This window comes from Peromyscus eremicus, chromosome 8a (assembly GCF_949786415.1).
Source record: "Peromyscus eremicus chromosome 8a, PerEre_H2_v1, whole genome shotgun sequence".
Lineage (NCBI taxonomy): Eukaryota > Metazoa > Chordata > Mammalia > Rodentia > Cricetidae > Peromyscus > Peromyscus eremicus.
The window spans coordinates 76866784-76893099 of record NC_081423.1 but is presented as its reverse complement, the minus strand read 5'-3'; the positions used below and the strand labels follow the sequence as shown (position 1 = coordinate 76893099).

At 38.4% G+C, this 26316-nt stretch overlaps 1 protein-coding gene across 9 annotated transcripts in view; it reads right to left on the bottom strand.

The window, feature by feature from the left end:
- Spag9 (sperm associated antigen 9) overlaps positions 1-26316 on the bottom strand; it is a 134390-nt gene that overhangs the window by 22743 nt on the left and 85331 nt on the right. For 8 of the 9 annotated variants that reach the window (XM_059271537.1, XM_059271539.1, XM_059271538.1 and 5 more), the window contains 13 exons: positions 24462-24583; positions 15836-15893; positions 14546-14698; positions 13215-13266; positions 8970-9100; positions 7316-7372; positions 6223-6396; positions 3968-4097; positions 3431-3520; positions 2853-3020; positions 2266-2437; positions 769-987; positions 327-522 (listed from right to left, as the gene is read on the bottom strand). In XM_059271537.1, the coding sequence (XP_059127520.1) occupies positions 327-522; positions 769-987; positions 2266-2437; positions 2853-3020; positions 3431-3520; positions 3968-4097; positions 6223-6396; positions 7316-7372; positions 8970-9100; positions 13215-13266; positions 14546-14698; positions 15836-15893; positions 24462-24583 (1722 nt within the window). The remainder of the gene's footprint in view (positions 1-326; positions 523-768; positions 988-2265; positions 2438-2852; positions 3021-3430; positions 3521-3967; positions 4098-6222; positions 6397-7315; positions 7373-8969; positions 9101-13214; positions 13267-14545; positions 14699-15835; positions 15894-24461; positions 24584-26316) is intronic. The other variant, XM_059271540.1, reaches the window with a different exon arrangement.

Here is a 26316-nt window from a genome sequence, read left to right as displayed (position 1 = left end):
AAGAAATGGACTGAGTTTGGGAGATGGTGGTGCAAGCCTTTAATCCCAGCACTCGGGAGGCAGAGGCAGGGGGAACTCTGTGAGTTTGAGGCCAGCCTGATCTACAGAGTGAGTTCCAACACAGTAAAGTCTATACAGAGAAACCCTGTCTCAAAAAACCAAAAGAAAAAAAAAAAGGGGTGAAAAAATCTCCAGAGAAACTAAAAGGAGAGAATAAAACATCTTTCAGTTCCCTATAACAATTAGTAGGCATTCTGACTATTTAACACTATTTTGATTCTTTGTATTTGTGCAACTCTCCCAAATTACTGATTTAGGATGCATACCTTGACTGAAACACTGGGGAGAGGTCTTCTGGGATCTGAACTCCCAGTGGATCTGTAAACACATGCTCTGTGTACACACCAGGCTGAGAGATGTCCACAGCATCTTCAGTGGACCCCGCATTGCCCTCCGTGGCTTCAGTTGCTTCTTCTGCTGTAGGAACATTTTCATCAACCTCACTATTTTCCGCTTCCATTTCTATAAAAACATAAACACTCTATGCTGATTGAGTTTTTCTACTCCAATATTTCTACCACATAAGCCCCTGTCTGGAACTCCACTCCACTGAACCCTCCCTGGCACTGCAGTGACATGGAGAACTACTTCTTTCACACAGTCACTACAGCATCATCTTTCCGGCTCTTTTACCCTGGCTTCTTTAAGGTCAATAAGTCAACATTACTGTGGCACTCTCAGGATTGGTCAGACTCTCCACAGGTGTACCTGGTGGCTTTTCTATCACTGGAGAAGCACCGTTGGTACTGGGGGAAGTGGCAGTTCCTGTAACTCCTTCTGTGGAGCACCCAACTACTGTGATGCCTCCCAGCAAGCTGTCCATCTCTGCAGAGCTGTTGCTTGTCATGCTTCCACACAAAGATGCTTTGTCTACCTGACCAGATTCAGAAAGTTCTTCTCCTGCAGGGTAGTCTGTTTCCCGAGCTCCTAAAAAAAGCAACTTTCTCTGAATACCCAGTAAACTAAGCAGCAGTTATTTTCTATTAAAGCAACTCCAGGTCTGAAATGAGATACACAGGTGAAACATACGGCTACTAGCATGTATCACCAAGAAGGGAGTTAACTTATTTAAAGTAATCCTGATAAAATGAAAAGTAATTAAGAGCTAAAACAACATTTCTATTAGTTCCTATTCTAATGAAAAACATGTTAGAGATAATACCTGCTTTTTTGTTTTGTTTTCTATGAGATAAGGCAGGCAACATGGTCCGAAGGTAAAGAACATCTGTTGCATAAACCTGATGACTTGAGTTTGGTCCCTATAACTCACCAATGGGAAGATAAAACCAACTCCCTAAAGTTTTCTTCTGGTTTCTATACATGCACCGTGGCATGGGTACATTCCTACACACAATAATAAATAAAAAAATTAAAAAGTATTTATAATATGGATTATTAAAGTTAGACAACAAAATGGAGCGGGTGTGGTTTTCGGAGACAAGGTCTCATTTGGTCCACGCTGGCCTTGAACAAACTCTATGTAGTCAAAGCTGACCTTAGAGTCCTGATCTTCCTGCTTCCACCTCCCAAAAGCTGGGATTACAGGTGTATACCACCACACCTGGCTAAGCCATAATAATACAAAACAGAAAAGATGATAGCACGATGCTCAGTTGGCAAAGCACCTGCTGCATGAGCCTGATGCTCCAAGTCTGATCCCGAGACCCATTTTCAGGCTGAAGAAGAGAATCAACTCCATAAAGTCCTCTGACCTCCATACATGTACCATAGCATATGCAGTCTCTCTACACACCACACAAATACACAATAAAAAAATTTTTTTAAAGACTGAAAAGGGTCCCACATTTTCAGGAATTAGTAACTATTTATACAGAGGGTAAAAAAGAAAACGAATTAGTGGTCAAATAGCCAATATACAATATAATCAGTTAACAAATGGGGCCAAAAAATTAACGTAAGTCATCCATCATATTCAACTTAATATCCTGGCTTCACTCCTGTACTAATTAATCTAGGGAGGTCATCATCCTCTATCAACAGCTATCTTCTCATATTGCCATTCTAAAAATATTCTTCACACTATTTTTCAATAGTTAAAGAACATGTTGTTATTCAATGACTTCCAGTTTACTTTAAATCTTCTCTTACTAGGACATAAAACCTGTAAACAACAAGCCACACGCATTTCCACCTGGAAGGAAGCATAGAGAGTACAGAGAGGGAGGAGCAAGAAACTTGCTTTACCTGGGACACTTGCAATGCACAGAACATGAGAATTGCAAACAGTGAAACTATCTAGGATGTTGCCAGGCTGAACAGCATCAATGATGATAACCTTTGTAGCTGAATGGGTGCTAGTACAGATCCATACTTGACTGGACAATTCTTCTTGATTTTTTAATTCTTTTTGCTGTTCCTGAGTAGGCAGAGGAAAATGTTTAAAATTATATGAATGTGAAAATATCCCTAAGACTGTGTTCTTATACTAAAATACAGTATTATTTCAAATTATTTCCAGATTATTTGGAAGGGTCAAACTATAATTGTTTATCAGTATTACTGGAGTAAAACTAGTAGTTAAACAGATTGGTGGTTAAAAAAGAGTCGGTATGTTTTTTGTGGTAGTGGTCATATATATTTGGCAATATGGAACTGTAGTCACTTGAATACATGTAAATAAAACTTCAATAAAATGCATATTAAAGGGACATATGGGGAAAATAGCAAGTTCACAGTAATCCTCACTACAGGTTGCCTCAAATAAGTTTTGTATTTAAGAGCTGAACTTCTACACTCATAAACCAGGGGGTCAAATATTAGTGCATACTTGCCTTGAGTTCTTGATCCAACTTATCTAAACTACTCTGAGATGCACTTCGCTGTTTACTGCCTTCAGTGTCCAGACCAGCAACATCCTTGTAAAATACACTTGCTCCAACAACAGAACCACCATCTCTCGTCTTGCCACCAGATAAATTGACGCCTACAGCACACCACAGCTTCTCGGAGGTAGGGAGTGAGAGAGAAAGGGATTAAAACTCATTTTTTTTCTCTACAAATAGTAAGAAAATTTTCACCTTTTCTTAAAATAATTAAAGGTGGAACCATGGGTGTTTTAATATACTTCTAATGCTATATATTGGATGTGGTAGCACATACCTAAAATAATAGCACTTAGGAGAATGAGGCAAAGATAAAGGGGTTGAGCCCAAAACATGGAAGAAAAAGAGTTCAAGGCCATCCTGGATTATATAGATTCTGTCACGAAATACAAACAATTACCACGTTTTATGGTAATGAGCAACCATTTTACTACAAAAAGCACTGTTTAAATAGTTGTTTTTTGGGGGGTGGGGTGGGGTGAGGTTTTACTCCTAAAGTCTTTCCTTCAGTGTCACAATTAGCTTACCTTCATAGATGCATCTTTTTCGTCTAGTGGTCTGAGATAGACAGGCACAGGTAGATTTTTCATCTTATTTTCCCCTTGACCATTGGCCACCTAATGGAGGGGGAATACGTATTAGTAAGTCCCATTAACACTGAACTTACAGAACCACTGAGACATAGGCAATTCCTGGAATTAAGTTCAGCTTGATTCTGTCATTCTTACTTGAAAAATAAGCAAAAACTCCAGTAGCAATTACAGACAATAAGTAGACAAGCTCAATAGGAGGCAGAAGTTCACAGTCACACATGTACACATGAGTACATGTTTGTATACAAAAAAAGCTTAGTTTTTTACGAGTATAGACCTAGAATGTTTTATTTACATTGTGGGCTCTAGAAAATAGCCCGGAAACCCCTCTTCTCCATATTTCTATAAATGTGCTAAGTCCAAGCAGGCTGAAATGAGCAATTTATGATACTATTTTCAGTTCACATTTCCATGCATACTTCTCTCAACCTGCATTCCCTGCTAGATGCTCTCATCACATTCCCAAGTTACCTGTTTGTACTTCTGAGGCAGACTCCAGCCGAAAGCTTGTACTCGACCATCTTCCTTCTGAACATGCGCCTTCACCTGCCGATACTGCTCTCTCTTTTGCTCTCTGCGGGAAGCTAAACTAGCCTCAGTTCTAAAAGAAGACATTTGCAGATTTAATTAAGTGAATGCAACAAAAACTCTAATCTCACGTCTGAGTCATCCTCAATTTCATAGAGAATTCAAGGCCACCCTGGGATACACGATCCACATGCACCATTCGAACACAAGGATTATACCAAAGCTGATCTTTCCCTGTTTGTGAAACCAGCCTTCTGCAGGTAGTATTAAATTGAGTTATCAAAGTTAGGAGGTTTCAGATGCTATATATAAAAGGAAAATATTCTAAAGTAATTTGGGATCTTCCTATTCTTATTTAACAAATACTAAGAATTTTCTAAAGCCAGATATTGTGCCATAGTATGCTCAGGGGGGTGATTAAGTTAAACTTTTAGATTCTACTCACTATTTCATTTTTTAAAAATTTAGTTATTTTAATTTTATGTGTTTTGAGTGTTTTGCCTACATGGATGTCTGTGCACCATGTGAATGCCTGGTGTCCTCAGATGCCAGAAGAGAACATTGGATTCCCTAGGACTGGAGTTTCAGATCATTGCAAGCCACCACATGGGTGCTGGAAACCAGACCCAGGTCCTCTGGAAGAAGAGCAGAGTTCTTAACCTCTGAGCCAGCTCTTTAGTTCCTGTTCACTTATGTTAGAAGACAAAAAGGCAAACTGACTTAGTAAGCTTCAGAGATATGGAATAACATATAAAAATGATTCTAAAAATAATTTCTCTTTCCTTTGGCCATTTATAGTTTTGTGAGGTGACTTTCTGCATAAACCACAGTTTGCAAAATCTACTGGTATGTCAGACACTCTACATAGTGTACAATACAATATTAACCTAACACCTTTGAAATAGGTTATAATACAGCCGGGCGGTGGTGGCGCACGCTTTTTATCCCAGCAGTTGGGAGGCAGAGGCAGGTGGATCTCTGTGAGTTCGAGGCCAGCCTGGTCTACAGAGTGAATTCCAGGATAGGCTACAAAGCTACCCAGAAAAACCCTGTCTCAAAAAACAAAACAAACAAACAAAAAAAATAGGTTATAATAATTTTTCAGAGAGAAAAATAAAGGGCTCGAAGAGATTATTTGTCCACATGCAGAGTCAGAAGTCCTTTTGACAACCAAGGAAAATACTAAAAACTCAGGATTAAAGCCTTAAATTAAGTATTCAGTATTTTTTTTAAGTTTTTAAAAAAATAATTTATTTTTATTTTATGTGCATTGGTGTTTTACCTGCGTTTATGTCTGTGTGAGGGTGTCAGATCTTAAGAGTTACAGACAGTTGTGAGCTGCTATGTGGATGCTGGGAATTGAACCTGGGTCCTCTGGAAGAGCAGTCAGTGCTCTTAACCACTGAGCCATCTCTCTAGGCCCAGTATTCAGTATTTCTATTGATATTTATCAATGCTATTGTGTCAACAAAAATTCTTTTTCCTTATGAAAACTACAAGTGCAATTTTCTTTTTTTAAAAATTAGTATTACATTTTATTTATTGTGCATGTGTGTGTGTGTGTGCGTTTGAATGTGTGCTATGGTGTGCCTGGGGGGGCCAGGGGACAACTTATGGAAGGCAGTTCTTTCCTTCTAACATATGGGTCCCAGCAATCAATCTCAGTTTACTAAGGTTGGTGGCAAGCACCCTTACCTGCTGAGCCTGCACTAGCAGGCTGAAGTGCAACTTTCCCAAGTACTGGCTACAAGTCATTCATTCATTCATTCATTCATTCATTTATTTTGGGGCCCAGGATGTCCTCAAAACTGCAATCCTCCTGCCTCAGTTTCCACAGGTTTAGAATTATATTACATAGCCCTACAGGTAATTTACTTTAAAGGCATCCATCCACGTTATAGAAACCCATCCTTCTTTTTTCTTCTCTCCACAACCCACCCCACAACATAATTTCCTTTGTTCATTAAAATGGGGTTTAAGTGTGTAGCTGATGCTAGCCTGAACTTTCTATACAGACCAGGCTGGCCATGAAATAGTGATGATCCTCCTGTGTACTGGGATTAACAAGACTAAGCTACTATGTCTGGCTAGAAATAGTTTCTTTAGAGTTATCTGAATTTCTGTGAAGGAGTCAGGAAGGGATGAGAGATTCCAGCGATGAACTTACTCTAGGCATGACCGTTGCCTGGAATACTTACTCTTCACTAAGGAAATCGAATGCCTTGGACTTATCACCAGGGAGTTGAGCTAAGGTGCTGCTTCTTTTCTTTACAGAGGGAGTCACGTGAGAAGTGGGTGCATTGTACTTCAGATTCACAGGGGGTTCAGGCTTCTTTGTTGCATTACTTGAAGAGCTAAAAAGTCGGCTGAAACTAACAAAACAAAACAATCAAACAAACAAAATCCACAAGTATATCTATCATATGCACTGTGAAAACCAATACTGGATTTTCCATAAATTTTTATGCTTAGGCAAATTTCAAAGACTTTGCAAGGCAGTGAGTTAGACATTAGCAAAACCAGTTTTTATAGTTATACTACAGCCTGAGTAGTCAGTCACAGCCAAACTTGGTCATTCAGGAGAAAGAAACTATTGCTTAGAATGCCAGACACCTATTCTTTAATCGGCAAGTTCCACAATGAAAGAGATGCTCCTGCATCTAGAAAGCTTCTACTGAGTAAACACAATACAAAGGTTCCTTGGCTAGCTCCTACTGGGGACAACGTCACAGTGGTTGTTAAGCAGCAAAGTTAACGAGTGTGTGATGACAGCAGAAGCTTATTGTGCAGCACTAAGGACAGTCACATCACCAAGACAACTCGTATCATGAATTTTCTAAGCTCAATTTAAGCAACAATTTTCATGTCCACAGTTTTAAAATATTTATGCTTCCAGTAAGCAGACTAATACTAAAAGGGTAAGTTTTAGCTTCAGTAAACACACAGTACTTCTGGTACAAACATAACAGTTTAACACACACAGACAAACCAAGTAGTACAAATACTAAATTTCTCATCTTTCCTTTGATGGGGATTCATGTAACTGTCAATTTTACAAACAATTCCCCACTATTTTATGTAAACTGGCAGAAGATTCCATCAAATGCATAACCAACACAATGCAGCTTACGATAGCCTACTTTGGGTCCTCAAGTACAGCCTTACCGAGTTGGCATGCTGCATATTAAAGAGAAGAACTTCAGTTTAGCTATTTCCTCCCAACTGGGAAAAGTCAGTGTAATGTTCTTGCTGTGAAGTACCACCTATGCTTACGGTCCTCAGTATACTTACAACTGCCAGATGCTGGACCTTTTTTTTTCTTGCATGGCTGGATTTTCTCGTGATGCCCTAAATTAAAAAAAAAAAAAAAATTATTAGATAGGTGTTCTACTTTCTCCAAAGAGCAAAAGACCCAGGAAATTCATGGGCTACACAAAGTCAACAATCGAATTTAGCAAACAGTTGCTTTGATCTTTCATGAAACAGTCTGCTAAATCTAACCCTGCTTATATAGATTGCTAGACCTCCTTAAAGAGCTCTGACTCTTGTCAGATTATTCCTGGGTTAGACAAATTGAGCCAACAAGCATCAATGTTGGTATTTAAAATTTTCCACTCTTTTGTTATTGTTAAGAAACAAGGTCTACTATGTTGTTCAGACTCGCTCTGAACTTTTGGTCATAAGCAGTGCTCTCTAAGTGGCTAGACTACAGGAGCAGACTACTATGACTAACAATATTAAAGTATTTAAGCTGGTATGTATAATGGTACATTACTCTAATCCCAGCACTCGTGGAGCTGAGGTAGAAGGATCACAAGTTTGGGGCCAGTTTGGAGCAAGACCTTCCCTCAAAAAAAAAAAAAAACCCAAAAAAAACAAAAAACAAAAAACAAAACAAATATTAGCAAAGCAAGAAAAATATATTGAAAAGATAGATAGCTAGCTCCCTCTTTAAAATACTGCCTTATAAATCCCTGTCCTAACCTGAAGGGTTTTTTTTTTTTTTAATCTGAACTTTTAATTCACAAAACAGTTTATAACTATACTGCTCTGAATAGGCCACTTAATAAGTAGGTAGTGCTAAAAATGAGGTAACTATAAGGAAGTAAAGGCTGGAGGTTAGATTTGTAAACTAATGTATAAATTTGATGTGATAATTCAAACTCAAGAATATGAGTAAATTAACAGGAAGTCAGTTGGCAAACTTCAAGAGCTGTTTCTGAATTAAAGGAACACTGTTACTGAGACTGTGACCACTGGATGGCAGCACTAGGTGAGCTTTAAGAGTCAATAAAGGAAAACTAAGTGTCCTCTCACAGGTGGAAGTTTAAAAAGAAGTCAGCTTGAATGCAAAACAGTCATCACTCGAGGAGAGCCGGTGGGGAGAGTGACTAAAGAGAGGCCGGATTTGATGACGGTATCGCACTGTCTGCACAGACCAGCACGTAACTCCATTAACAGGAACCATTACAACATGTTCATGATGAAAACAAAGATCTAGGAGACTAAAATAGAAGGTACATTCTGCATGAAGGAGGGGAGAGTCAGGTATATTTTAAGGGAGATACTAAATAAAGACAATTTTTCCTATACTGCATGTGAAATGGACAGGGAAAGAATAATATCAATTTTTGTATTTTTTTAAAATGACCATTATTCCTAAGTAACAACAATTATCTTTTACAGGTTATGGTAACGATTATCTTTTACAGGTTAGGTTATGGTAGCATCCTCCATGGTCCTGTGCTATCTTAAAAGACACCTAGTCTTTGTGCTATCTCTGATCTTGTTCTATTACTAGTCTAAATGTAAACTGAGAAAATTTCTCCTAGTGAACAAACAAAATGGCATGAACCCTCAGGCAGGACTTTTGCTGGCAATGAAGGAGCGCATGCACCTAGCACAACAACAGGAAACATCAGGGTCCTCATCTGATGATACTGACCGGATCATCTCTGTCCATCGAACAGCTTCTTGAAGCTCCATCAGCCTCTCTTTGTACTGGTTTCTCTCCATGAGAACTCGGGCCATTTCCACTCTGGTGAACCGCTTCCTCTGGGCTGTGGGAATGTCACTCTAGAAGGTTAAGAGGAGGGCAAATCACACTGAAGTTTACATGTGTTTTGGTGTTAACCTCACACTGAAACCAAATCTTAAGTTTTTTAACATTTCTTTAGAGTTTAATAAAGAAATGTTTTGGGAAGGCTAGGGGCTGGGAGGAGGGAGGGGAGGGGAATCTGTGGTTGGAATGTAAAATAAATAGAAAATTTCTTAATAAAAAATTAAAAAAGAAATGTTTTAATTTAATGACTTTAAAATGTCCTTATAAAATAAAATCAGATACTCAAATTTTTATATAGGACTTAAAGGAAGTAGGCAATTTAATTTCTGAGTATATAAACATTAATATTGAACATGTAAAAGAATTAAAATTATAAATTTTCAGCTAATACCAAATAAAAAGATTTAACATGCCCTCATAAATTTTACTTGGAAACATTATTGTAACATTTTAAATTCATGGTCTGTGACATTCAGAAAACAGTTACAATTAGTTCCAAAAGAGGTTCATTTATCTCAAATTATCAATCCATTGACATATCCAGAAGCCAACATAAATAGTGAACTTATTATCTAGTTGCTAAGGAACCCAACTATAGCAGTAAAAACAAACAAAACAACATACACCAGTGGAAACACAAGATTAAGTCAGAATTATTGCCACAGGGAATAGAATATGAACATGGAAGACATACACCAGTAAGGCTCCAAAGAGCATGTCCAAGTTAACTTCCTTCTGCTGCTGCTTCTCAACCTTCCTCTGGGGAAGCAGGTAGGTTTAATTATAGGGTTTGGTTTTGTTGAGAGGAGCATGTACATTTTAGATCGAGACTGAAATCTTGGAACAGTGAGATAGAATGTAAACGAAGCTCTTAGCAGTCTTTCCACTTTGTCTTCCTGCCTCAAAACTTAGCCTACCTCTTCAAATAAAAGCCATTCACAAATAGCAAAAGGCCTGAATTCTGCCCAGAGGCAGGCAGATCTAGCCTGGTCTATACATAGAGTTCCAGGACAGCCAGGGCTACACAGAGAAATCCTGTCTCTGAAATCAGCAACACAGTAATAGTACTACTAGGTATACTGGGGGTGGGGATGGGGAGCAGAGACAGAAATCTCCATACCAAAGACTTGTACTGTACTATATTGTTCTGGTTTTTTGTTTGCTTCTTTTCTTTTCTTTTATTGGAGGTGTTGATGTTGAGACAAGTTCTCACTACATACATAGCCCTGGAACTCCCTATGTAGAACAGACTGAACTCAAAGTCACAAAACCCTTCCTGCCTTGAGTATTGGGATTAAAGGGTGCACCATTACACCTGGCTGTTTTTTTGTTTTAGACAATATCTTACTATGTAATCCAGGCTAGTACAACTGACATCCCCACACATAGCCCAAACCTGCCATCCTCTTACTTCAGTCTTTTTACATGTTGGGGTCACAAGTGTAGTAGTCTGAATGCAACTGGCCCCCATAATCTCATAGGGAGTGGCATTATTAGGAAGTGTGGCTTTGTTGGAGTGTGTATGGCCTTGTTGGAGGAAGTGTATTACTGTGCGGGTGGGCTTTGAGGCTTCTTATGCTCAGGATACTTCCTATTGCCTGCAAGATGCAAAACTCAGTTCCAGCACCACATCTGCCTGCACTCCACCATGCTCCCTGTGGTGGTGATGATGATGATAATGGACTGAACCTCTGAAACTGTAAGCGAACCACCCCAATTAAGAGTTGCCATGGTCATGGTGTCTCTTTACAGAAATAGAAAACGATAAGTCAACAAGCAAGTACCACAACTGGTTTATTATAATGCTTTTTAAAAAATAATTTATTCTTATTTTATGTTCATTGGTGTTTTGCCCGCATGTATGTCTGTGTGAGAGTGGCAGATCCTCTGGAACTGGAGTTACAGACAGGTGTGAGCTGCCATGTGGGTGCTGGGAATTGAACACAGGCCCTCTAGAAGAGCAGTCAATCAATGCTCTTAACTGTTGAGCCATCTCTCCATAATGCTTTTAACAACAGGATTGTTTATTGTGATAAAAAGCTGAAATAACCTAAATATTCATTAACAAGGAAACAGAAAAACTGTAGAGCATTCATATAATGGAATGCTAAGAATGAACTACAGCAGTTACTGCAACACAAGAGAGTCTCAAAGTATACTTAAAGAAAAACAGCAAGTCTCCAAGATGGAATATAGTGTTTCTGTGGTACTAGGGATTAAACCAGGGCCTCGAGCATGCTAGCCAAGTGTTCTACCACTGAGTCAAGCCCTCTGTCCCCAAATGTAGTATGAAACAAAACCAACACAATACTTTGTAGAAATATACAGAAGTAGGTAATTTAATTTCCAAATACAAACGTATTATTTTAATATTTTATTAAAGAATTCTGGCCGGGCGGTGGTGGCGCACGCCTTTAATCCCAGCACTCGGGAGGCAGAGCCAGGCGGATCTCTGTGAGTTCGAGGCCAGCCTGGAATACCAAGTGAGTCCCAGGAAAGGCGCAAAGCTACACAGAGAAACCCTGTCTCTAAAAACAAAAAACAAAAAACAAAAAAACAAAACAAAACAAAAAAAAAGAATTCTGATGCTGGGTATGGTGGTACAGACTTTTAATCCCATAAGTCAGGAGGCAAAAAGTAGGAAGATCTCTGAGTTTGAAGCTAGCCTGATCTACATAGTAAGTTTCAAGCCAAATAGGGGCTACAAAGTGAGAATGTTTCAGAAAGGAAATTTAGTGCATATTTGGGGCAGGAGATAAAAAAAAAATTTAGCTGTTGTTTATACAGACTTGATATGCTATTCTAAGATCTTCATGGAAATGTCAACTATGTATGTGTGTGTCTCCTAGTTCCTTTCCTATGCATTGATAAAACAGTGACCAAAAGTAACTTAGGGGAAGAAAAGATTTATTGGGTTTATACTTCCAGGTCAGAGTCCGTCAAGGGAAGTCAAAGGAGAAACATAAGCAGAACTTGAAGCAGAAACCATGGAGGAATGTTACTTGTTAGCTTGTTTTCTGGCCTATGCTTGTCTAGCTTTCCTATAGAGCCCAGAATTATCTGCCTAGGGATGGTTCCATCCATAATAGTCTTGGCTCTCCCATATCAATTAGCAAGACAATCCCTCACAGATATGCCCACAGACCAGCCCAATGAAGACATTCATTCAAGTGAGACTTTTTTTTTTAGGTGACTGATTATAGTCAGTGGTAAGTTGACAATTCATGAAAACTAGGACAATATGTACATATTTATATGATGAAATTTTTTTTAGTTAAATAAATGAGAAAGAATCATGGCTTCATCTGGGCTGAGAGAAATTTTTGGCAATTCTAGGCTTTTAAAAAATTATATTTATAGCTGGGTTGTGGTGGTGCAAATCTTTAATTCCAACACTTGGGAGGCAGAGTCAGGCGGATCTCTGTGAGTTCGAGGCCAGCCTGAGCTACAGAGTGAGTTCCAGGAAAGGCTCCAAAACTACACAGAGACACCCTGTCTCAAAACCACCCCCACCAAAATTATATTTATAATTTAGTGTGTCTGTGTGCTTTGTGTGTAATGTGTATCTATGTATGTGTATGGATGTATGCATTCTACAACATACATGTGGACAACTTGTGGGAGTCAGTTCTCTCTTTCTACTATGTGATCTTGGGGATTAAACTCAGGTCATCAGGCTTGGCAACAAGTACCTTTATATGCAAACCCATCCAAAAAAATTTAATTAATTAATTAATTAATTAACGACTTCGTCTGGATTCTTGGGACCAGGTACACATGTGGTGTACAGACATACAGGCAAGCAAAACACATAAAATTAATTGTGTGTGTGTGTGCGTACACATGTGTGCCACATTATATGTGATGTGTGTGGTTAGAGGATTGTTAAGTTTGAGGCCTGTCTGGGCTACCTAACAAAACCTTACCTTTTAAAAATCAGAAATAATAGCATGCTAACATAGGTCAGAACACTGAACCACCACTGAGGAAAAGTTAGCGCACAGCACTAGAAAACACAGCATGTAGAAACAAGAGCCAGTTATTCATGACCCATAAAATTAAATATTAGCAAGGAACTCCCAAATATCCAAAAGCTGTAAGAAAAACAGCACCAAATCATAAACTTACATCATCATCGTCTTTTGCTTTTTGCCTTGCATCTTCAGCTTCTGCACGAGCTCTAGAATGGGGAAAAACCCAAGCAAAACATGTTATCAGAATTGAATTAATCTTCAAAAATAATGAGAGAAAAGGTAAACAGTTTTAAATGTTATCACAGCACCTCTTAAAACAAAATCAGGTTGGGCCAGGCATGGTGGTGCACACCTATAATCTGAGCGTTTGGAAGTTGAGATAGGAAGATTAGGAGTTCAAGGTCATTCTTACACAATAAGCTTAAGGCCAGCCTGGGCTACGTATTACCCAGTCTCAAAAAAATAAAATAAAATAACAAACAAACAAAAAACCAAACCCAAAAAGGTTAGCCACAGCAGCATAGGCTTATCTTAGCCTCTTGAGGTCAGAGGACGGGTGTTTAAGGCCATTCTCTGCTACACACAGTGAATTAGAGGCCAGACTGAATTACATAAGACTATCTCAAGAACAGGAAACAACAACAAAAACCAGTTAGGTGGAGGAAATTAATGAATTTTAAGATTTAAGGTTTTTTTGTTGTTTGTTTTTAAAGATTTATTTTTATTTGTGTGTGAGCACATGAGTATATACAAGGTAGTGTATAACCAGGTGAGTGTGAGACAACTAATGTGGATGCTGGGAACTGAACTCAGGTCCTCTGGAAACGCAGCAAGTGCTCTTAACCATTGAGCAGTCTCTCCAACCCTTAAGTTTTTTGTTTTTTTTTTAAAGATTTACCCTATCTTTTATTTATTTATTTATTGAATGTGTGTGTGTGTGTGTGTGTGTGTGTGTGTGTGTGTGTGTGTATCTGTGTCTGTGTGTGTGCAGGCATCCAGAGAGATCAGAAAGGAGTGTTGGATCCCCTGAAGCAGGCAATTGAGGGCTACCTGGTGTGGGTTGTCTCTGGTCCTCTGGAAGAGCAAGCAACAAGTGCTCTTAACTCCTGAACCGTCCGTCCAGCCCACAGTCACAAATTTTGACACCAAGATTAATAGGAAAAAGAAAAACAAAACAAAAGCAAAACCCACAACTTTTTGGTTAAGAGACTGGTTGTTGGAACAGAGAGACCAGCTCAGAGTAGAGGCAAATGGTTGAGACACTTTACTTTCTCCAGGTAGCTCTTGGCCCTTCCTGGTTTGAGGGAGCTCAGGGCCTCAGTCTCAGGGTTATACCTACAATCCTTTGTGGCACCCTGGCAAGGTGTTTGATTCAGAGCAGGGGTGTGTCCCAGGGTAGCTGTGAACACAGCCCCACACGCACAGATGACAGCCTCAATGTCAAAGGCTAGAAATGACTGGTTTCCAGCAGCTGTTGGAACTTACTTCCTGAGCTCCTCCTCCAACTCTTTGTTCTTTTCCTCTAGCTTCAGCTTGGCCTGTTTCACAGCCTCCAATTCTCCCTGCAGCACATCTTTCTCACAGGTCAGCTCATCCACTTTTGCTATTAAATCATTCTTCACTACATTCAAAGCATTTCTAAAAAACACATATTTCAAATGCATCATTACAAATTACTTTTCCATCTTTGTAGACTAAAGTAACTGTCAAATCATAAAGCTGAACAACTGAGAACTTAAACATTCTTCCTGATGTTTTTTATAGAAAAGGCCATAAAACAATAGCTTAATGTTTGCTCTTTATACTTGCCAAGCTAATAATGGATAAAACAAGACATACCACCAATAAATAAAATCAGCATTAAGAAAGGTTAAACTTAAAAAACAGCTTTCTAGTCAGGTGCTGGCAGCACATGCCAATAATCCCAGCACTCTGAAGGCAGATGCAGGTAGATCTAAGTTCGAGGCCAGCCTGGTCTACAGAGGGAGTTCCAGGACAGCCAGGACAACACAGAGAAATTCTGTCTCAAAAAACAAAAAACAAAGAAAAACCAAAATAAACCAAGATTTCTAGGACTACTATTATTGAAGTTTCTGCAAAGGTATTGTTCAACAATACAGTCAAATTCTCCTTGAAGTTGCATTTAGTAACTCCTGAGAAAGTAGTTTAAATTAGAAATAAACTGAAAGAAAAAAGTAGAGATATAGTACATTCGGATATGTTGGGTGTGACCTCATTTACAGTTAGTGGCAGTCTGTGTGGATAGACAGAGTAGTTCCAAAATTGTTGACACAGCAAATTGACAAGTGGACCCTATCTGCTTTTTCACATGACAAAGGACCTGTACTCTAACATGCTGCTTGAGGGCCTTAAGACTCCACAAACTACCCAAGAATATACAACTATGAAGGAGAGATCTACAGAAGTGTCTGCATAGAAGCTAACACATTCACACAGAAATGTCAAAAACTCAAAGAGAATAAGAAAACAGCACCTCTTAGGGGGAAAAAGAGATACACAACACATCCAGAATATTGATACTTGTATGGTGGAAAAAAAATAAAAACTATATTTCTACAAAAATAACAGAGCAATAAAACCTATCAGAACAAAGAAGGGCTCATTATCCATTTTTCTATGTATGCACAGATGTTGAGAAGAGAACGTAATTGGGTAGGGAAACAGCACAATGTTGTGTTAAATTAATATAAAAATCACTGACTTGGAGAGAAGAAAACACATTCCTTTTATTCCATGTTAAACTTTCATACTTACTTGGTTTCCAGCAGCTGTGTATTCTCTAGTATGAGATTCTCCACTTCACGACCCATTCCTATCAAAAAGAAAATGATAAAAACTTTGAAAATAAATTTATCAATAATTACATATAAGCTATGGTCCTAAGTTTTATTATTTTAACCTTTCCTTTAATCATATTGTCTACATTGTTTATGTATTTATTGAAAAGATTATGAAATTATAAATAACTAGTCATCACAAACCAAAGCTGAGGAATTTATTGGCTAAATCTCTTTGTTACTGTTGATTTTGTTTTTTTGAGATAGTTCTTGCTATGTTAGGTTGTTCAGACTGTCTTAATTTCCTTAGCTCAAGTGATCTTCCTTCCTCAACTTCCCAACAGCTGGTGTTGCAGACGCAAGCCTCACCCCCGGGCTCTTCTTGGCCAGTTCTTTACATCTATCAATTACATTTTGTTTTGCATAGATAGTATTTCAGGAGGATCAAGACTTTTCTGCCAGACTTTTTTTGTTTTTATTTTGTTTTGAGACAAGGTTTCTTTGTGTAACAGCCCTGGCTGTCCTGGAACTCACTTTGTAGACCAGGCTGGCCTCAAACTCACAGAGATCTGCCTGCCTCTGTCCTGAGGGCTGGGATTAAAGGTGTGTACCACCACTGCCCAGATGTTCTTAATAAGTATTATTATTTAGGGGAATAATGAACATTGATAGGGATCAGAAGTGATTTCTAAATCACAGCTGCTGTTGTAGGCTTCTGCCTAAGAAATTATATTTGACTAATCGAGGATAAGCAGAAGTAAGGCCAAAGATAGAACCCCAAGACAGATGAAACCTTACCAAAGAAATTATGGTCTTAAAGCCCATGCATTCCATGAAAAGCAAAAACAAAGAACAAGAAATGTTTTATGTAAAAAACAGCATGAAAACATATCATTAATCTATAAAGTTCTAGCATGATATGAAAAACATCTGGACTCACAATGTTATGATTCAATGCATAATGATGTGCAAAAGGCAGAAATAAAGATGATTTCCTTCATTCACAAGGATGGTTTCTGATATACTTAAAAATGCTTCACCAATTCTTCCTCACATTAATTTGAATATAATTATAATGAAAACTCCAAATTAGTACTACAAAGTGTTCTACAAAGTGACACACATAAAATAATAATTTTCAGTTGCCACTTTATAGAATTGTGCTTAATATTTTCACAAGTACTATAAGATAGAGCATTTAATGTAATATAGTCATTTTTCAGAAAAATAAAACTATTTACTTCTCGTAAGAGATTGGAGAACATTGGAGGAAAAAAAAAAAAACCAGACAAAGCAAAATAAAGCCTAACTTCCCCCAAGATTCATGAAATAATGTTGGAGAACAACAGGACAGGAGAAGCAATATTTATAATACAGGAAAACAAAAAGGAAATATTTCTAAAGAATTATTTAAGGCCAAGGAGTTAACATATACTTTTACTTTAAACAGCGGGGCACTGGTGGCTCATGCCTTTAATCACAGTACTTGGGAGACAGAGGCAGGAGGATCTCTGTGAGTTTGAGGCCAGCCTGGTCGATAGAGTAAGTTCCAGGACAGCCAGGGCTACACAGAGAAACTCCGTCTAAAACAAAACAAGTTAATATTCTTAATGATTTTTAAATCATTTAAAAAAAATCAGCCTGGGAATGTTAAAAATTTAATGCTGAGATATGGATTCCTATTTTGTCTGTATTACAAGTTTTCAAATATTCTCAAACATCAGAAACAGCAGCACATTCAATCATCTTGTATTCACCACAAACTGGAGTGGTGAACCTGAAAGCTTCCAAATTCCATCTCCAAAATGATGCCGAGAGAGTTTCCTTAAACACTAACGCTAACGTTTTAGTAAAGGTTCTGAGACAAAAGGAACAGTTCAGACTCACTGGGAAAGCTTACATAGCAACTGTAACAAACTCTCAAACATTCAGAGCAGCTAAAAATATATGCAGAGAAAAAAAGTCAGGCAGGAAAAAAATAATGAAAAAGCATCAAATGAGAACAGCAGCCAAGAACACCCAGCTTAAAAAGCAGTAATAGGAAAGTATTTAAAAACATACACACCAGAATATTCCCCTGGGTAAGCATCCCAAGAGAAAAATGAACAAGAAACTCAATTAGAATGTTTTTATAAAGCAAGAACTAAACCAATCCATTTATTTTAAAATGAGAAAGATTTGACAAAGAAATTGAATCAATATAGCAAAACCATCAGCTATATACAATAAAGTGTAAATATTATAAAGAAAAAAATTAGGTACTCCTGAGGAACATACCTTATAATTCCAAAAGTTTCAATTAAACTTACATACACTCAATGAAGAATTCTCTTAAAATGTAGTGTATAAGCATGATTATCTAAATTTTTTTATTTTGAAATTTATCAGTAAAACTAATTATAAGAAAAATACACCTTGAAGTAAACTTCTCTATTCAAGATTTGAAGTATAAATAATATAATATACACATAAACTTTGCCTACAAAAAATAAGCAAAACAACAACAAAACAAACAAACAAACAAAAACACCCTGTTCTGCAGTTTTTACTTAGAACTGTCAAGCTAGGTCCAGAGAAGGGCACACGGCATCTGGATGATCTACAATTCCTTGAGAATGGATGCATCATTTTACCTAGTTGTATACATTCTTACAAAAGTGCACTCTCTTTAAAAATCCTATTAAAGAACTCTTTATCTCAAAAGGGAAATCACAGATTTTGAAGTGAAGCAAAACTGTTAGGACTATTTCGAATTCCCAGTCACTTGAATGTTGCGCTAGGCTATGCAACAGCAATGAAAACAGACACAGTGTGCCTGACAGAGTGAACTTATAGTCTGTCCAGGGAGACTGGTACATAAACAACAGGGACGTACGAAGAATGGCATAATGAATTCACTGCTATGGGCATACACTTCAAGGATGACTATGCTTAGGGGATCAAAGCAGAATTCCTGGAAGTCATGCTACTTAAGTAGAGACAAGAAAGATGAATATATGCAACTATTTAGGAGATCAAACAAATAGGACCTGAATGTTGGTTGTGAGGGAAACGCCAGAGGTCTAAGATGGAGAATTGCCTATTAGTGTGTTTTCTACAGTGCTATGTTCCAGTACCTAGAATGGTCATAACACATAGTATGCCATCATTACACAGTAATAGAGAAGCAGGACAAGAAATGGGAAGATGGTGAGTAACAGGTGGCTTTGGGATTCACAAAGAGTTTTTACTTTTAAAAAGGAAGGGACCAGAGCCGGGCGGTGGTGGCGCACGCCTTTAATCCCAGCACTTGGGAGGCAGAGCCAGGTGGATCTCTGTGAGTTCGAGGCCAGCCTGGGCTACCAAGTGAGTTCCAGGAAGGCACAAAGCTACACAGGGAAACCCTGTCTCGAAAAACCAAACAAACAAACAAACAAACAAACAAAAAAAACAAAAAGGAAGGGACCAAAAGCCGGGCATGGTGGTGCACACCTGCAATCCCAGCAGCAAGAAACTGAAGCAAAGGGAGTGCCAACAGTTCCAAAGACAGCCAGGGCTGGGGTAGGCGGTGGGGCGTTCCTTAGTAAAAGAGAGGGAAGTTGAAATCCACAAGAATAAACAGAACTTCTTGGGAGCTGGACAACCAAGTGTATGTTTTCCAAATTATAGAGAGCAGTCATAGAGAAAGAAATTGAGAAAGGGGTCATCCAAAATAAGGAAGTTAAGGAATGAGACATCAATGATAAGAAAGGAAAATGAAGGTGGGCAGTGGTGATGCACACCTTTAACTCCAGCACTTGGAGCAGAGGCAGGCAGATCTCTGAGTTTAAAGCCAGCCTGGTCTACAGAGTGAGTTCCAGGACAGCCAGGGCTACACAGAGAAACCCTGTCTTGGGAAAAAAAAAAAAAAAAAAGAAAGAAAAAGGAAAACTATTGGGATTATTTATCTCTTTCAATTATTAAAATAAAAAAGTAATCTGTGTGTTGGACATATGTATAGTGATTAAAGGAAACTTAATTCTAGAACAAAAGTTTGATAACAAAACCTAGGAAAATGATAGATAAAGAAATAGACTATGAACTTAATCACCAACCCAGGTCTAATTAGGGAGAACTAGCTGGCACAAGTACACCCTACTGTGTGAGCTTTATTATTGATTCCTGAACTGAACAGAAACCATTTACCACCCTTTTAAAGGTGGGGTCTCATCTATCCTGAAGACAAACTTGAACTTGATTGTCCTGTCTAACCTCCCAAATGCTGGGATCACAGGTATGTGCTACTACAGCACGCTTAGTATTACGGGGATGGAGCCCAGAGCTTCCTGTGTGCTAGGCAAGAACTCTACCAACTGAGTTCCATCCCTGGTCCTCATTTACCATCTTTGACTCAAGTACTTATGTAGGTATAAGTCACTCAGTTTAATATATTAAAATATTGTAATCTGGAATGTTCTAGAGCTATATATGCCAATATTTACAAAGCAGGAAAGAGTAGCTTAAGACAGTCCCTTATCTTCAATAGGGAAAAGAAACCAAAGAATTGTGCTTTTAATCTGTATTAATTTTCTGACTTTCAACAAGTTAAATCTTTCCGATTTAACTAAAAGACCACCATTATTTCTGCCTACTATGTCACTTAATTTTTACAGGAAAAGAAAGTTATGGGGTCACTGACTTCAAATTCTGTATTACTCACTACTGGGCTTTGTAAGGCAATGTATACAAATCATCATAAGTACTTCATTCAAAGGGCAGCGGGAAGGACACAGTGATGAGTGATTCTGGTGGTTGTTACACAATTCTAAGAATTTGTCAAAAATTTAACATGTTGTACTCAGCAAGCATGAGCATATTTATCTCCTTCTGTTTACTGAGTGTGGATGCAATATAGTCAGCTGCCTCAAGTTCTTGCCTCTGTAACCTCCTTGCAATGATGGACATCAAACTAATACTTGATAAAGGCAACTTCAAGAAGGAAGAATTTATTCTGGCTCCAAGTTCACTGAATTAGCTTTCCCAGATCTTAAAAGAGAAGCTTCTACCGGAAGTGGTGGCGCACGCCTTTAATCCCAGCACCACCTCCATAGGTGGAGGCAGAAGGATCTCTGTGAATTTGAGGCCAGCCTGGTCTACAAAGTGAGATACAGAACAGCCAGGGCTACACAGAAAAATCCTGTCTCAAAAACAAAACAAAAACCCAACAAACAAACAAACAAATAAAATTAAATTTAAAAAAGTAAGAGAAGCTTCTAATGGTTGCAGGACAGAAGGATCCTAACTTGTCAAAGTTACAATGATAAGTAATGGTGGAATCTTCAGCCCTAAATGAAACATCTATATCACCTCCTCTAGGGCTCAGGGAACAAGGAGGAAGAGGGTGACAAGAATGTAAGGGCTAGAGTGTAAGGTGATGTGCTGCAAAAAGACGTCTCCTGGCGTGACACAGTCATTGCACTCATGAACTCACCACAGCCATGGTTACCTGCACAAGACTTCATAACACTGGATCAGTACTTCATCATGGAGGGAGCATGAGCACATGAGACTCCACCCCTCTCTCTGAAGGATTACTGGTGGTTACGGGTTGCTGGTGGCTGGGTGTGAGGTATCATTTTATCAGTAGTATGCTCTAATCAACAGACTCATCCATGCTCATGCAAACAACCCACAAAGGATAGAAAAACAGAACAGAAGTTTCTTAGGAAGAAGAGTTTAGCTACGGAGAGAGGGCATGGGGACAGATAATGGAGTGCAAGTTGTCAAAATACATTATAGACATGTATGAAACTTTCAAAAAATAAGTTTTAGGAGATTACAAAAAAAAGTTTGTTCTCAAAATACTGTGAATTTTACTATCTCAATATGTATTTTTAAAAATAAATTTTAAATCCTTCCTAGCATTTTTTTGAATTTGTCCTTAAATTGCTGGGGAGTCAAGTTTCTAAGCCCATCAACTTTTTTTTTTTAGACATTTTTGTAAAAACTGCATTTGAGATGACATTCATTGATTGCACATTTGAAATAATTTATTTATATAAACAAAATACTCAAAAGGAATAAAGTCCCCTGCCCCCAAGCAGCCAATCAACTTTTTATTAAGTTTTTATTGTATGTGTGTACATCTGTGTACATGTATGTATGTGTGTGCACAAGTGTGTGCCATGGTTATGCCAGTGAAACCAGAGGACACCTTGCAGGAGTCCATTCTCTCCTTCCATCATATAGGTCCTGGAATTGAACTCAGGTTGTCACGCTTGGTGCTGAGTGCCTTTACTCACTGAGCCAGCCATCTTGCCATCCAATCAATCAAACTTTCAAAGAACTTTGTCATGTGAAACTGAAAACGAAGGTATAATTTAAATATAAAGTTTCCTCAAGAACTATTCTTTCTGAGCTTTCCTTGAGAAAAGCAATTCATTTAATTCTTCCAAAGTTTTACTTAACATTTTAATGGTAGGAGTCTATGTTTAATTACAAATAGTTAAAGTGGCAGACCTTTAAATCTTGATTACTACACATATGTTTACACAGGACTTTAGTGTGGGGAGGTGGAGTTTAAGGTATTATTATTATTATTATTATTATTATTATTATTATTATTCCGGTGTTCTGCTTGCATGTATGCCAGTGTACTAGATGCATGCCTAGCCCATGGAGGCAAGAAGACGGCACTGGACCTGTGGAACTGGAGTTACAGATGACTGTCAGCTGCCCTGTGGGTACTGGAAGAGCAGCTATTGCTCTTAACAGCTGAGTCATTTCTCCAGCCCTGTGGTTTTTGTTGTTGTTGTTTGTTTGTTTGTTTTTTGAGACAGGGTCTCATTGTATATTTCAGGCTGACCTTAACTCATAGAGATCCATCTGCCTCTGCCTCCTGGGTATCCTACACCACCACACTCTGACTTTTTGAAGTACTGACTTCCTATGTTGCCCAGGCTGGCCTTTCACAGCTCATCTCCCTCCACACCCTGAGGACTGGGATTTAAAAATGTGCCACTATGCCTGGCTGAACTTGTAATTTCAAATACAAACAAACGAAAAATCTTCACAATGTCAAGCATATAACAGACAATAAATTTAACATAAATTATTGTAAGCAGTTCACTCCATTCCATATTTCCTAGACCTGACAAGCACAGCTTTTTAAGAACAGTGAAGTCGTTAGTATGGTGACAGTAAAAGAAACCTCTATTTGTTGTTGAAGCCTAGTATCCACCCAAAGCAAAAAGTTGAAAATTCTATCATTTTCAGTTGCTACACAGTGTTAAACTACAAGGAAGGTATGTTAAAACTAATTCACATGAACCAGAATCAAAGAATTCTTGCTGAAAGGAACCTTAAGAGATTCTGCAGAGGACGGGCTGGTAAACTTTTACTCTAATGGGACCATGGTAATTATTTTGTTTTTATATACCATATGATATCTTCTGCAAACCATTCAACTCTAATATTGTTGAGTAAAGGACATCAGAGACAGTAAACAAACAAACAAACAAAAATGTAGAGGAGGGCTCTTTCTTTTTGGTTTTTTCAGACATAGTTCCTCTGTGTAGCCCTGGCTGTCAGAACTTTCTCTGTAGACCAGGCTGGCCTCACAGAGATCCACCAGCTCTGCCTTCCTAGGCAGAGGATTAAAAGCATGCACCACCACTCCCAGCTGAGGGAGGGATATTTCAATCAAACTTAACTGATACACAGGAGATTAGCTGGTTTTACCCCACAAACTCATCTACCAAACTCTCTCTTTCTCTTTTTTTTTTTTTTTTTGGTTTTTTGAGACAGGGTTTCTCTGTGTAGCTTTGTGCCTTTCCTAGAACTCACTCTGTAGCCCAGGCTGGCCTTGAACTCACAGAGATCCACCTGCCTCTGCCTCCTTTAAAGTGCTGGGATTAAAGGTATGCGCCGCCTTCACCGGCTACCAAACTCTTAAACAGAGTCCAACTTCTATATTTACATACAATGGAATGTCAAGGCAGACAAAAGAGTTGATCAGTTTGGCAAAGATAACCCAGGAAATTTATAGTGGAAGAGTTGAATACAGTACTTCCCTGTCCCCCTAGTTATGTGCTCAACAACATAAACTGTTTTTGTTTGTTTGTTTGGGGAGGGAGAGGACACAGCAACAGTGGCTAGGAACTGGGCTACAACCCTAGCTCAACACAAGCTTTAAAATAACTGTATTTTCCACAGAGGTAAATTATAAAGCTCTGGGAATGGAAAAATATTTCAAGTGTTATATTGCCTATTTAATTAAGTTCAACAAAATACAATGAGGTTTATATAAGCCAAGAACTATTTGCTCCACCAATCATACATGTACACATACACATCGCACTTTGTTCCTGATGTGTAATATCTATTCTTAGAATATGCAATTCAGTAAACTGTATTGTGTGAATTAAAAATATAAATTTAAATGCAAATTCAATTTTTGTCATTTCTATATATAAAGATGCTTTTCATTAAAACTTTTATGATAACAAATACGTTCTAAATAATTCCCACAGTACAATAACCTTGTACCATCAGGCAATCAGGACATTTTAGATACATTTTCAATGAAGTCATTAATGAGATCTATTTTTAAACAGTATGGTACTTCTCAAGAGGAGCTGTCATACCTAGTAAATCTGCTCCTTCATCCACATCTCCAATGAGGCCCGAGCCAGCTGAAGACAGTTCTTCAAAGAGAGATTCTGTGTTTCGATCAAAAGCTTTGTTCTCTATGCCTTTGGTGGGAGTGCTATTATCAAAACAATAAAGCAAAATCAACAAATTATAAAGACTTTCTCACAATGTATTTTTAATATAATGACTAAGCAGCATAAAAATTTCTTACAATTTGCATTTACTATAAAGTATCAACATAAAAAGATTTCCCAGTGGTTTTCCAAGGAACTCCCACAGAGCATACAAAGAATTACGCTCCTACTGTGAAATCCCAGCAAACATAAAATAATGGCAGCTACTTGGGTCTGTATTACACACTTTATCTATTTTATTTACAGCTACTCCACAAGGCATAGTATACTATTACCCCATTTTATAAATAAGGAAACTAAAGAGCTTAAGGAATTTGACAAAATCATTCAGCAATAGGTGGAAGAAGAATTCAAACTAAGGCAATGTTGATTTATTTTATTTTTTATGACAGGGTCTCATGTCATCCAGGTTGGCCCCAAGCTTGCTATGTAGCTGAGGATGACCATGGACTTCTGATCCTCCAGTGACAGGCTTGTGTAACTAGCTTGACACAAATGAAGACACTCTAAAGAGACTCTGTGTCTCCCAATCTGACTATCAGATTATTGAGACAGCAGACCCCAAGAAATGTAAATTTTCCTAGGAATTTCATGCCAGAAGGAAAAAATATCAGCCAGAGGGGCAACTTGTCTCCCTGAAAGAGATTTCACACAGTTCTAACAACTTGTCACACCACCTTACAGGATGAGACTGAAGCCTAGACAGTGATGGGTCTGTGATCTCCCTTCAGGTCCACAAAGAAGGTCTTGGGGGTTCCCTGGATCTCTCTGTTCCTCTCCCAATATTGCCACATTGAATAAATCAATGCCCCCTTTCTGCTTTCTACTTTTAGTTTGGCTTTTATTTGGCTTACTGAGGTGGCCAGACCAGATGTGGGGCACCGATTGTGACTCCCAAGTCTGATGATACTTACAACACCATTCCTAGTTGATACAGTGCTGGGGATCAATCCCAGGGCTTCATGCCTCCCAGATAAGCACTCTGCCAATTGAGCTACAGCTTCAATAGAATCAATAATCTTAACTACGGTGTTCTGAACTATCTGGTACAAATTAGTATGGTTTTATGGCTTTTTCTTTTGTTTTTCTAAAAAAAACACAAGAAGTCAGGCATGAGAGTATATGCCTTTATTCTCAGCACCTAGAACTCAAGAGGCACAGGCAGATCACCATGAGCTTCAGCTCAGCCTGGTCCACATACTGAGTGGCCAGCCAAAGATACGTAGTAAGACACTGTCTTTAAAAAAAAAAAAAAAAAAGAAAATTAGAGGAAAAAAAAATACGAATACCATGCTCCCCTCCAACTCACAAAACCTTACTATAAACTCAATTTTGAATGTAAAAGACAGTCATAGTGTTAGTATTCCACCCCTTGGGGACCTACCCTCTGCATGTCCTGATGTAAAGTCTACTTTAAGAGAAAACCCTCCATCCCTCCCCTTCTCACCAGAGGTAGCACACACACCCCATCTCTCTCTTTCCCTTTTTCTTTCTCCCTCTCTCTTCTCCCCACCAAATAAAACTCTTCACTGAGCGCTATCTGCATGGCATCTCTGTCTCTCACCAACAGTGAGGCACTTTGGCTCTAACTGCCAAAGCTTCCTGTGCGCTGTATTATAAAACGTAGTAGTTTGTTTATCTGAGACAGGGTCTCACTATGGTTATCCTGGAACTCATGGGCAGACTAGGCTGGGAATACTTCTGGCTCTGCGTC